This window comes from Mobula birostris, chromosome 26 (genome assembly GCF_030028105.1).
Source record: "Mobula birostris isolate sMobBir1 chromosome 26, sMobBir1.hap1, whole genome shotgun sequence".
In the NCBI taxonomy this organism is placed as follows: domain Eukaryota; kingdom Metazoa; phylum Chordata; class Chondrichthyes; order Myliobatiformes; family Myliobatidae; genus Mobula; species Mobula birostris.
Window position 1 is genome coordinate 51,935,904 of NC_092395.1, and position 13,392 is coordinate 51,949,295.

Genomic DNA, 13,392 nt, shown 5'->3' on the forward strand with positions numbered 1-13,392 from the left:
TTTGCTTCTACAGGGACTGCTCCCTCTGTGACTCCCAGGTCTGCTATCACTTCCACTGACACTTTAATGGTTTCATAGATACAGCCTGACCTGTTGAGCTTTTTTCTCATTTTCTGCTCTTTTTTAGATTTCCAGCATTTGCAATACTTTTTAAAAATTTTCAGACATCGCATCTGCCCTCTTCAACATTCTCTCTCCTGAGGTGTTACTTTCTTGGACTTATCAACCTGTACCCCAGGGTCATTTTGTTCATTTAGATCCATCCTTATTCCCAGCAGTACAATACGCAGTTTTACAGTCACACTCCTGTTCTCACCTATTCTAAGAACTTTCCTAAGAACTTTCTACAGGGGCACAATTGAGAGCATCCTGATTGGCTGCATCACTGCCTGGTAAATGAAATACAATGTTGGAAAGTGTATGGCCATGCACTTTGATGGAAAAAATAAACGGTCAGACTAAACGGGGAGAGAATTCAAAATGTAGAGATGCAAAGGGACTTGGGAGTCCTTGTGCAAGATACCCTAAAGGTTAACCTCCAGGTTGAGTTGGTTGTGAAGAAGGCCAATGCAATGTTGGCATTCATTTCTAGCGGTATAGCATATAAGAGCAGGGATGTGACGTTGAGGCTCTAAGGCACATATGAGACCACACTTGGAGTATTTTGTGCAGTTTTAGGCTCCTTATTTTAGAAGGATATACTGACATCAGAGAGGATTCAGAGAAGGTTCATGAGAATGATTCCAGGAATGAAAGAGTTACCACATGAGGAAAGTCTGGCAGCTCGTGGACTGTATTCCCTGAAGTTCGGGGGAATGAGGGGGGGATCTCATAGAAACATTCCGAATGTTAAAAGGCCAGAGCAGATTAGATATGGCAAAGTTATTTCCCATGGTAGGGGATTCTAGGACAAGAGGGCATGACTTCAGGATTGAAGGATGGCCATTGAGAACTGAGATGTGGAGGAATTACTTTACATAGAACATAGAAAAGTACATCACAGTACAGGCCCTTCAGCCCACAATATTGTGCCAACCCTCAAACCCTGCCTCCCATATAACCCCCCCACCTTAAATTCCTCCATATACCTGTCTAGAAGTCTCTTAAATTTCACTAGTGTATCTGCCTGCACCGCTGACTCAGGCAGTGAATTCCACACACCAACCACTGAGTAAAAAAACTTCCTCTAACATCCCCCTTGAACTTCACACCCCTTACCTTAAAGCTATGCCCTCTTGTATTGAACAGTGGTGCTGGTTATCCACTCTATCTATTCCTCCGATTATCTTGTACACCTCTATTATGTCTCCTTTCATCCTCCTTCTCTCCAAAGAGTAAAGCCCTAGCTCCCTTAATCTCTGATCACAATGCATACTCTCTAAACCAGGCAGCATCCTGGTAAATCTCCTCTGTACCCTTTCCAATGCTTCCACATCTTTCCTATAGTGAGGTGACCAGAACTGGACACAGTACTCCAAGTGTGGCCTAACCAGAGTTTTATAGAGCTGCATCATTACATCGCGACTCTTAAACTCTATCCCTTGACTTATGAAAGCTAACACCCCATAAGCTTTCTTAAATACCCTATCCACCTGTGAGGCAACTTTCAGGGATCTGGGTGTACGTGTCCACAGATCCCTCTGTTCCTCCACACTACCAAGTATCCTGCCATTTACTTTGTACTCTGCCTTGGAGTTTGTCCTTCCAAAGTGTACCACCTCACACTTCTCCGGGTTGAACTCCATCTGCCACTTCTCAGCCCACTTCTGCATCCCATCAATCTCTCTGCAATCTTCAACAATCCTTTACACTATCTACAACAGCACCAACCTTTGTGTCGTCTGCAAACTTGCCAACCCACCCTTCTACCCCCACATCCAGGTCATTAATAAAAATCACAAAAAGTAGAGGTCCCAGAACAGATCCTTGTGGGACACCACTAGTCACAATCCTCCAATCTGAATGCACTTCCTCCACCATGACCCTCTGCCTTCTGCAGGCAAGCCAATTCTGAATCTACCTGGCCAAACTTCCCTGGATCCCATGCTTTCTGGCTTTCTGAATAAGCCTACTGTGTGGAACCTCGTCAAATGCCTTACTAAAATCCATATAGATCACATCCACTGCACTATCCTCATCTATATGCCTGGTCACCTCCTCAAAGAACTCTATCAGGCTTGTTAGACATGATCTGCCCTTCACAAAGCCATGCTGACTGTCCCTAATCAGACCATGATTCTCTAAATACCTATAGATCCTATCTCTAAGAATCTTTTCCAACAGCTTTCCCACCACAGACATAAGGCTCACTGGTCTATAATTACCCGGACTATCCCTACTACCTTTTTTGAACAAGGGGGCAACATTCGTCTCCCTCCAATCCTCCGGTACCATTCCCGTGGACAACGAGGACATAAGGATCTTTGCCAGAGGCTCAGCAATCTCTTCCCTCGCCTCGTGGAGCAGCCTGGAGAATATTTCGTCAGGCCCCGGGGACTTATCCGTCCTAATGTATTTTAACAACTCCAACACCTCCTCTCCCTTAATAGCAAGATGCTCCAGAACATCAACCTCACTCATTGTCCTCACCATCAAGTTCCCTCTCATTGGTGAATACCGAAGAGAAGTATTCATTGAGGACCTCGCTCACTTCCACAGCCTCCAGGCACATCTTCCCACCTTTATCTCTAATCGGTCCTACCTTTACTCCTGTCATTTTTTTTCTTCACATAATTGAAGAATGCCTTGGGGTTTTCCTTTACTCTACTTGCCAAGGCCTTCTCATGCCTGCTTCTTGCTCTTCTCAGCCCCTTCTTAAGCTCCTTTCTTGCTTCCCTATATTTCTCAATAGACCCATCTGATCCCTGCTTCCTAAACCTCATGTATGTAGTCAGAGGGTGGTAAATCCATGGAATTTGTTGCCACAAGTGGCTGTGGAGGCCAGATCACTGGGTATACTTCAGGCAGAGTGAGATAGGTTCTTGATTAGCCATGGCATCAAAGGGAATGGGGTGAAGGCAGGGGAGTGGGTATGACTGGAAGAATTGGATCAGACCATGATTGAATGTCAGAGCAGACACGATGGGCCAAATGGTCTACTTCTGTTCCTATGTCTCTTGGTATGGGAAGTCTACTTCCCTCAATCACAGGATTCTGCAGAGAGTGGTGCGGACAGCTCAGTACATCTGTAGATGTGAACTTCCCACTCTTCCGGACATTTACAAAGACAAGTGTGTAAAAAGGGCCTGAAGGATCATTGGAGACCTGAGTCACCTCAACCACAAACTGTTCCAGCTGCTACCATCCAGGAGATGGTATCACAGCATAAAAGCCCAGACCAACAGGCTCCAGGACAGCTTCTTCCACCAGGCCATCAGACTGATTAACTCATGCTGATGCAATTGTATTTCTATGTTATATTGACTGTCCTGTTGAACAACTATTTATTATAAATTGCACATTGTACTTTTAAATGGAGATGTAACAAAGGATTTTACTCCTCATGTATGAAGGATGTAAGTAATAAAGTCAATTCAATTCTGTTCCCAAGGAAAATACACTGACAAATCTGTCCCTGAAGTATTGTATCTCAGTGTTATACCAGAATAGGTGTGCCTCCACTAGTGCTCCAAGTGTTATACTGAATCAGTTATTGGAAGGTATTCTGATGGAGCAGATATATAGGTATTGGGATAGACCAGGGCCTGATTCGGGATATTGTGTGTGAAGTAGGAAGTACACTTTCATTCACTAGTAGCCCACTCAGCTGAACAAGGAATCAGGATATAGTGTCTGAGCTCTAAGTGCTTTATTTGGGCAGCACTCTCATTACAATTAATAGTGTTAAATTGAGAACTAACTAGAAAAATATTCTTACTTAATGCAGCAAATTTATGATGACTAAGTTACACATCCATAAGAAATTAGGAAGATATGAAGCTAGACTTGCATGTAAAATATCCAAAATTATACACAGAATGAGTTAATTAAGTTTGAAAGTATGTGAGAAGATTAATGGCATGTAAGCATTCCTTAAATTATTAAGGCTGATCAAACACTATACAGATCAAGAATAAACTTATGTAATATTAACACAAAATATTGCTCAGATTGCATTCTTATAAACTAAACTGACCCCTACTGACGATGGTTTCAATGGTGCAAATGCAAGAATGAAAATGCATGATTGTATAAATGTGCTTCAGTCTGACTGAAAAACTCTGCCAAAACAAAATGGCCTCCCTCCTCATGTGGTCCAACTATATTTCAAATTTAAAGGCAGCAGCGCCATCAGAATTAAAGTAGTCAGTGCAATCAGAATTAACATCAGCAGAGCTATATTTCAAAATAAAAGCCTGAACAATAATTAACATGGCTTAGTGCATGTTAGATCCTGTCCAATCTTGTAATGTTTTTAAGTACAGTAAGATAGATTTTTGATTTGACAATCTCAATGATATTACACATTATCCAGCTGCACTGTATTTTCTCCGTAACTCCAACAATTTAGTCCGCATTCTGATATTGTTTTCCTTTGTACTACCTCAATGCACTGTCGTAATGTTTTGATCTGTATGAATGGAATGCAAAACAAGATTTCCACTGCACTTGCGACTATAATGTGACCATATAATGTAATAGTACACGCAACTGCAATAAATCAATTTACCGATATTTAAGATTCAAGTTTATCTATCATGTGTATATCAAAAAATACAATGAAAGGCAGTCCCGCTGAAGGGTTTCGGCCCAAAATGTCGACTGTACTTTTTTCCATGGATGTTGCCTGGCTTGCTGAGTTCCTCCAGCATTTTGTTGCTTGGATTTCCAGCATCTGCAGATTTTCTTTTGTTTATGAAATGCATAATTTGCATTAACAACACACCGAATAGTGTGCTGGGAGCAGTCCACAAGTGTTGCCACACATTCTGGATGCAACATAGTATGTCCAGCAGAGTAACACAAAGCAAGCAACTAAACAACAGAACAAGCCCTGTTCTTCCCTCCAACCCTCACACATACACAGCCATCTAACCCCAGGACAGACTTATCTTCAGCCTCCAGCCTCCACTGGACTCAGGCTCAGGCTTTGACTTTCCCAGCAGACTCACTAAGATTCAGACTTGTGGCTGTCCCACATCCACATCACTGGTGTTCAAACACAATGCACAGACTTAGACTCTAACCTGACCTCTAACTCCCCCACATCCCTGTCCCTAAACCAGATCCTGATCTTAACTTCTCTAACTTCCGCAAAGGCCCCACCTCCCCCTCGTACCCTATCTGTTACTTATTTTTATGCACACATTCTTTCTCTCACTCTTTTTCTCCCTCTGAATATACCTCTTGCCCATCCTCTGGGTCCCCCCCCCCTTGTCTTTCTTCCCAGACCTCCTGTCCCATGATCCTCTCGTATCCCCTTTTGCCAATCACCCGTCCAGCTCTTGGCTCCATCCCTCCCCCTGCTGTCTTCTCCTATCATTTTGGATCTCCCCCTCCCAAATCCCTTACTCACTCTTCCTTCAGTTAGTCCTGACGAAGGGTCTCAGCCTGAAACGTCGACTGCACCTCTTCCTACAGATGCTGCCTGGCCTGCTGCGTTCACCAGCAACTTTGATGTGTATTTCCTGATCTTAACTCCCCTTAGTCCCAAAATCCTTCCTTATACACCTAGAAAAAAAAACTGGAAACTGAGCTTGGAGCCATCTTGGACCTGTTTTTATCTTGGTGAACCTCCTCTCAGTGTGGCAACCAGAACTATATACAACTGTAGCCTAAGTTATACCAAGATTTCCCTTCTCTTATGTTCTATCTTCCAACTACTGAAGCTACTGTTTTATTTCGCTACTCTGTCTGCTTGTTTAGCATTGCCACTTTCAGAAATCCTTTGTACTGTGTTGCACTGTTGTAGAGGAACAGACAGGTGGCACCAGAACTCAGCCTGGTTGTTGGACACTGACCAACCTGTACCACCAGACCAGGCCCAAAGTTAGACTTCCCTGAAACCAATGCACTGGTACAGGAAGCTGCTCACCAGTGCCTCACTGCTCCTTTGACATTTCTATCTGGTGTGGCTCTCTGATGTTTTAAGCTTTGGAGCTGTTCTGGGCACCATTGCTAGGGAAAATAGATCATATCAAAATCAATAGGACAGAAACATTTCTTTTGTAGTGGCAATGCTGTTTGACAATTCTCCACCTTATTCTTTCCCTTAAGCAGTTGGCAGGTCTCATTTGCTATGTAGAAGCACTTTGGTATCACAGCCAGAATTGATGTCAGCATGACATTAATATCTAAACCTGAGTTTGGATTGATGTTTGCTTTAATGAAGTCATTATGGCCATACAGTATCAAAGTAACTGCTCCAGTCTGCTTTAACCTCTGACTGGAAGCATACAGATGGCTAATGTCAGATGCTTATAAATAATAAATTGGAATATTGTGGGAATATTACTGTCTAGCTGTCATGCCGGTGAATGTGTGTAACACAAGCTGGAAGTGAACACATTGATGGCACAGAAAGGGATGTGTGTAAGGCCTGTCTGAGGTCAGGCAGATCACATTCTTTTCACTGATTCTTTTACATAAGAATAAGTGAAATGATTCCATTATCATTCAGCAATAAGGCAGCAATCCGATCCACCATCTGGCTCCAGATCAGCTCCCCTCATACCCAAGAACTGTTAACAGGAAGTATTGGGAGGATCTGGAAATTGCCTTTACCAGTGAGCATGGGTAACAAGCAAACCATCTTCACAGCGCAACAGCTTGATGCCTACCAGGTAGGTGTATCCTGGCAGTCACTGTTTGCCCAGAATCTCAGGAGCTTGATGCAGAGTGTTTGGTACAAATTCACAGGAGAGCTTAAAAATTATTCCATTTCTGATCTTTCTTGAAACTCTCATAACATACACAAAATTACAATCACTCCTGTAAAAACAACTCCACTCTCAGACTTTCCCACAGATCTCCTACTTACTCTTGCTGCCAATTAATTGCAGCACTTGGTAAAACACATCAATGACTTTGCTATGAACTATATTTTTATTAACTGTTATTAGTTCAAACATCGGGGCAAGGAGGAATGTGAAAGGCCGGAACCCTTCCTTGAACCTTAAGCTTCTGCAGGTACCTCCCACCTTCCAGTGCACTAATGCTGAGCCCAAGTGGGTTCACGTTCTGGTTGGAAGAATGGAAAATGAGGTTTAGGTTTCCTACCCTGGGGAAAATGGGCAGAGGTGCTGAGAGAAGGAACAGAGAGAGTAGCTGGGTAAATCTGATTGAGTACATATGGCACAAGTCTGGCCACTCTCACAATACTTCAGGGCAAGTCCTTCTGCCCTCCCTGTATGTGAATGGAGGGCCCCATAGTTCTTAGATAAGCATTCACAGAAAGGACTGGAGAACTGGGAAACCCTGAATAAGTATCTGAGGATCTTAGATGGTATCTGACATTGGCTCCTGTACACCACTCCTACCCTCAGGTCCATCAACACCCACTCCACTCCCCACCATCATACCTTTGTCACATGCAGCTTTGGCTGTATTGTTTGAAAATGAACCACAATTTATTGAAGTTAGCCCTGCAGCCTCAATAACCAGAGTTAATCTTCTTCTGTTCACTCACCAAAACTCTCAAGTCAAAAAGTTTATCTTCTGCTCTGCATAGAACTCCCTTTTCTCAAGTCTCCTGAATTCCCTGTGCTCTACCCCTTCAAAGCAATTGTAGAGTTCATAGCATGACATATGCAAATCCATCTTATTAACACCATTGCAATTCTTCAGTTACTTTATTCTAATACATTTTTAATTTGTATTTTAAAGGACTGCACTTTTTTCACACGGAAGGAGATCTTGAGGTTAGTAAACATTCTAGTTGTCTGCATTTCAAAGTTCAAAGTACATTTATCAAAGTATTTATGCATTATACAACCTTGAGATTCATCTCCTATCAGGCAGCTACGAAACAAAGACACCCCCAAAAAAGCCTCAAACACCCAATGTGCAGAGAATAAAAACCACATCATGCCCGTAAAAAACCCATAAGAAATAAAATAGTAAAATAACCAATAAAAGAGAAGACTGTCAAACACCCAATGTGCAATGAAATCAAAATCATGCAAACAGTAACCACAAGCAAATAGTGTTTCTGAACTGAAGTCTGCAAGAGAGTCCCATTGTTCAGTGCGAAGCCAAGTAAACATTTTGGCAGCAACCTCAACCGGTCCATACATATGACAGTTTTGATTGTCTGGTAAAATTTTTCCAGACTGGTTTCCATAAACTTTCCCTCTTTCTCAGCTCCATAAAGGAGAGTACCATTGTTTCCCATCCATATCTTTTCCTGGGTAACATCAATGTGGTCCATCTTAAGGATTTTAAAGCGTACTAGGGACCCAAGAATCCCCAACACATTCCTCAAAACTTCACCCTCAGTTCCTTGTGGTTCCGTTAAACTTTCCTTAAACCAGATCTCCATTAACTATCTCAACTAACAGCTGCAGAGATTCATATCTCTTTCCCTGGAACAGATGCTCCAACTGATCTAGGATGGAAACTTCTCCTAGATAGGCTGATTGAGATCCTGCCTTAACATACCCGTCATCCATTGTCTATAGATATGGGACAGGTTTCTATTCTGCTGTCCTCCTCATCCAGGATCTACCCTTGGATCATCTTACTTTATACTTAAGACTTAAGACTGAGGCTAAGTACAAGCTCCAATGCTGCAACAAAAGTGGTGTCACAATGGGGTGCTGGGAACAGACCCAAATGCGAGACAGACACTGAAGTACAAGGAACAGGACTTGACTAGAGTAGGGACGTGACAGGACACAGACCAGGAGCAGGGATAAGAACACAGACTTGGGCTAGGGAAAGCAGGACCAGGACTAGGAACCATGGACTAGGAGACAAGGCTTGGACTCTGACCCCAAGACTGGACAAAGACCCAGGATCTGGGTCTTGCCTCAGGCTCAGACCCCAGAACCAGGCAAGGACATGACATGGCTTCAGGACAGGACATGGTTGGGGTCTAGAGGCCTGAGCTTGGCTGTGGGATCATCAGGTCCTGGGTCCTTGGAGCTTGGCTGCAGGATCATCAAGGCTTGGGTTCTTGGAGCTCAGAGACAGACCAGGAACCAAACATCAACACAGAGCCAAGACTTATCCTTCAACAAGCCAGGACTCATCTTTAACACAACACTAACATGAGACAGGACAGAACATAGACATAGAGCCAGGACTTATCCTTCAACAGGCCAGGATTCAACTTCATCTCCACACCAAGGTGCAACAGGTCCCTCCGTCAGGTAACAGCAGAACAGCCAGACTTACACAACAGAGGTAAGGACAAGATAGATCCCCCCCCACAGGGCAATGGCAAAACAGCCCAACTTACTCCACAGAGGCAAGGACAAAAGAGATAAACACCAAAGAACAGACAGTTCCATCTCTGCTCCAGGGAAGCTCCAAGTCTCAGTTTGGCCAGCAACCTCCACTGGCTACAGAAACATTCAGATCCCCACCTAGCTTGGAGAGGCTGGCAGCCCCTCAGCTGGCCCAGGAAACAGCCAAATCCATACCACAAAGACAGCTCCAACTACCAACAGCAAGGCTCCATGAAGCAATGGTTCTCCAACACAGCCTAAAGATGACAAGTGGCCACTCTAGCCTTCCACCAGCAGGTTACTCCCAGAGGAACTGACAATACAAACTAGCAGCCCACACACAACCCCAAGGCTACTTATATTCCAAGCTCAAAGATGGGAATCAGGTGCCTATGATTAACTCAACCTAACGAGGGACAGCCGGAAGACCTGGAGACCTGAATCCACGGACCGGACCATGAGCCGGAATGCGGACTTCATGGACCGGACCATGACAAGTGGTGATGAATCGGTATTTATGAGAATGATTGAAAATCTGGTCAAATGGTGCAACAACAACAACAACCTCTCACTCAACATCAGCAAAACCAAAGAGTTAATTGTTAATTACAGGAGGAAGGAACTTGGAGCCAATCCTCATTATAGAATCAAAGGTAGACGGGCATTATAAGTTCAGGGGATCTATCCTGTAACCAGCACATAAATGCCATCACAAAAAAGGCAAGTAGCACCTCCACTTTCTCAGATGTTTGCACAGATGGCATGTCTTAGAACAGGGGCCCCCCAACCTTTTTTTGCACTGCGGACCGGCTTAGTATTGATAATATTCTTGCAGACCGGCCGACCGGGGGTTGCCAACGGACAACAGTAGCAGTCAAATACGTTGAGCTTACCCTGAGAAAGACTACTATGACCATGAAGCCTTGCGCGGGCACCAGTACGCATGTGTGTATGTGCCATTTTTTTTTCTACAAATTGTTTTGGCAATTCTGTTCAGGGCCGGGGGGCGGGGGGTGGTGTTAATCACGACCGGAATATAGGTGATAAGTGGCTAATACACTAGTTTTGTTTCTAAAAGGGTTTATCTAACAAATTTAATATTAAACACACAGCACATATTTTCCTTGCATGAATATAGTGATAAGTCAATTATAAGTCACTTATAAGTCAATAGCATCGTAACATCTTAAGTAACATTTGGATATTAAACACACAGCACATATTTTCCCCATATGAACATATAAAATCATTGCAACACACCAATATTGCTGAATCAGTGGGAGCCCTGGGCTTGTTTCCCTGCAACAACACGGTCCTATCGAGGGGTGATGGGAGACAGCGATACTCGAAGGGGGTTCCTTATGTCCAGTCTATTCCGCAATTTAGTTTAAGTTGCATTCATTGCAGAAAACCCCGCTTCGCAGAGATATGATGTTGGAAATGGAAGCAACGTTTTCAGTACTTTCGTGGCTATCTCAGGATATTGAGCCTTGACTTTGATCCAGAATGCCGGCAGAGATGTTATGTCAAACATACTTTTCAGCCCGCCGTCATTTGCAAGCTCGAGGAGTTGATCTTCTTCCCGCGCTGACATGGATGACGCGTGGGTAATGACCTCGTGTGCATTCAAGCTCAACAGCGGGCGTGACAGGGAATGAGGAAAGGTGCAGCTGACTCATATCGCCAAATTATATCATTTCCTTGCGGCCCGGTAGTACACGCTTTGCGGCCCGGTGGTTGGGACCGCTGTCTTAGAATCATAGAAACATAGAAAATCTACAGTACATTACAGGCCCTTCAGCCCACAAAGTTGTGCTGACCATGTAACTTACTATAAAAGTTGCCTAGAATTTCTTTACCACATAGCCCTCTATTTTTCTAAGCTCTGTGTACCTATCTAAGAGTCTCTTAAAAGACCCTATCGTATCCACCTCTACCACCTTCACTGGCAGTGCACTCCACACACCCACCACTCTCTGTGTGAAAAACTTACCTCTGACATCCCCCTTGTACCTACTTCCAAGTACCTTAAAGCTATAGTAACCCACATAAAAGTTGCTGGTGAACACAGCAGGCCAGGCAGCATCTCCAGGAAGAGGTGCAGTCGACGTTTCAGGCCGAGACCCTTCATCAGGACTAACTGAAGGAAGAGTGAGTAAGGGATTTGAAAGTTGGAGGGGGAGGGGGAGATCCAAAACCCTGAAACGTCGACTGCACCTCTTCCTAGAGATGCTGCCTGGCCTGCTGCGTTCACCAGCAACTTTGATGTGTGTTACTTGAATTTCCAGCATCTGCAGAATTCCTGTTGTTTGCGACCTTAAAACTATACCCCCTTGTGTTGCCACTTCAGCCCTAAGAAAAAGCCTCTGGCTATCCACATGATCCTCTCATCATCTTATACACCCCTACTGGGTCACCTCTCATCCTCTGTCGCTCCATGGAGAAAAGGCCAAGTTCACTCAACCCATTCTCATAAGACATGCTCCCCAATCCTTGTAAATCTCCTCTGCACACTCTAAAAGTTTGACAAACTTCTATAAATGCACAATGGCCAGCATTGGAAAAGCCTACAAAAAATAATGGTTACAGTCCAGTCTATCACAGGAAAATCCCTCCCCACTATTGTGTGTTTCTACAAGGAACACTGCCACATGAAAGCAACATCCATCATCAAGGACTCCCACCATTCAGACCATGCTCTGTTCTTGCTGCTGCCATTGGGAAGGAGGTACGTCCCACAACACCAGGTTCAGGAACGGTATTAACCTTCCACCATCAGGCTCCTGAACCAGTGTGGATAACTCCAATCACCTTCAACAATGGACTCACTTGCAAGAACTCTACAGCTTAAGTTCTCAATATATTTATTTACTCATTTATCATTATTATTATTATTTGTTTTTTCCATTTGCACAGTTTGTCTTCTCTTGCACATTGGTGTTTATTTATTTCACTGATTCTATTGTATTTCTTTGTTCTACTGTGAATGTCTGCAAGAAAATAAATCTCAAGGTAGTATGTGGAATATATGTACTTTGATAATAAATTTACTTTGAACTTTGATGATTTGAATGCGACCTCCAAATGAGATCACGCAGGAACTATTCCACTTGCCTCTCTGTTATTTCTTTCTCCAGACTGGCACTTATTTCAAATGTTCAGTCATTGTGGTGATATGTACTGATCAATACTACCATCCTTGGTAAGGATCATTGATCTGGGATCTCAGAATGAATGTTTGGCCAGGCTAATTGTGTCCATTTAGATTTTCTAGTATCCAAAGACAGCTTGGACAACAGCACCATGGTTCCTGTCACAGGGATCTGTTCGGCCACAGGCGTGGGAGAGGTAGCAGGTTCAAAATGCCTTCCTGAACTCCAGGGGGAAGTTAGTCGGTCTGCTTTGTGTGAAGCGTGGAAAAAGCCCTGGAGAGCGAAACATAGCGAGGGGGCAACCATGTACAGTAGCTGCTGGCTGTGGGTGGGGATCAAATGAGATGGTGGTGAGCCTCTAAGAGTGAAAAACCACACACAAAGTGTGAGGGATCAGGATGCAAAAGTCGAAGGATCTTACCACCAATATGGTCAGGAGGATCTTGGCCCAAAATGTTTACGGGGGGAAATGTGTGTTCATTTTCATATATGCTGAGTTCCCCCAGCATTTTGTGTGTATTGCTTTGGATTTCCAGCATAGAAACAGAGAAAAATAGAAAATAGATTCAGGAGTAGGCCATTCGGCCCTTCGAGCCTGCACCGCCATTCAGTATGATCATGGCTGATCATCCAACTCAGAACCCTGTACCTGCCTCCCCTCCATACCCCCGATCCCTTTAGCCACAAAGGCCATATCTAACTCCCTCTTAAATATAGCCAATCAACTGTCTTCAACTGTTTCCTGTGGCAGAGAATTTAACAGATTCACCACTCTCTGTGTGAAGAAGTTTTTCCTCATCTCAGTCCTAAAAGGCTTTCCCTTTATTCTTAACCTGTAACCCCTCATTCTG

General features: G+C 43.8%; 1 protein-coding gene across 1 annotated transcript in view; it reads left to right on the top strand.

The window, feature by feature from the left end:
* The first annotated feature begins 6,731 nt into the window (after window positions 1–6,731).
* LOC140188141 (calcium and integrin-binding family member 3-like) overlaps window positions 6,732–13,392 on the top strand; it is a 39,201-nt gene continuing 32,540 nt past the window's right edge. Inside the window, exons 1-2 of the mRNA XM_072244119.1 lie at window positions 6,732–6,782; window positions 7,825–7,859. Coding sequence (XP_072100220.1) covers window positions 6,732–6,782; window positions 7,825–7,859 — 86 coding nt within the window. The remainder of the gene's footprint in view (window positions 6,783–7,824; window positions 7,860–13,392) is intronic.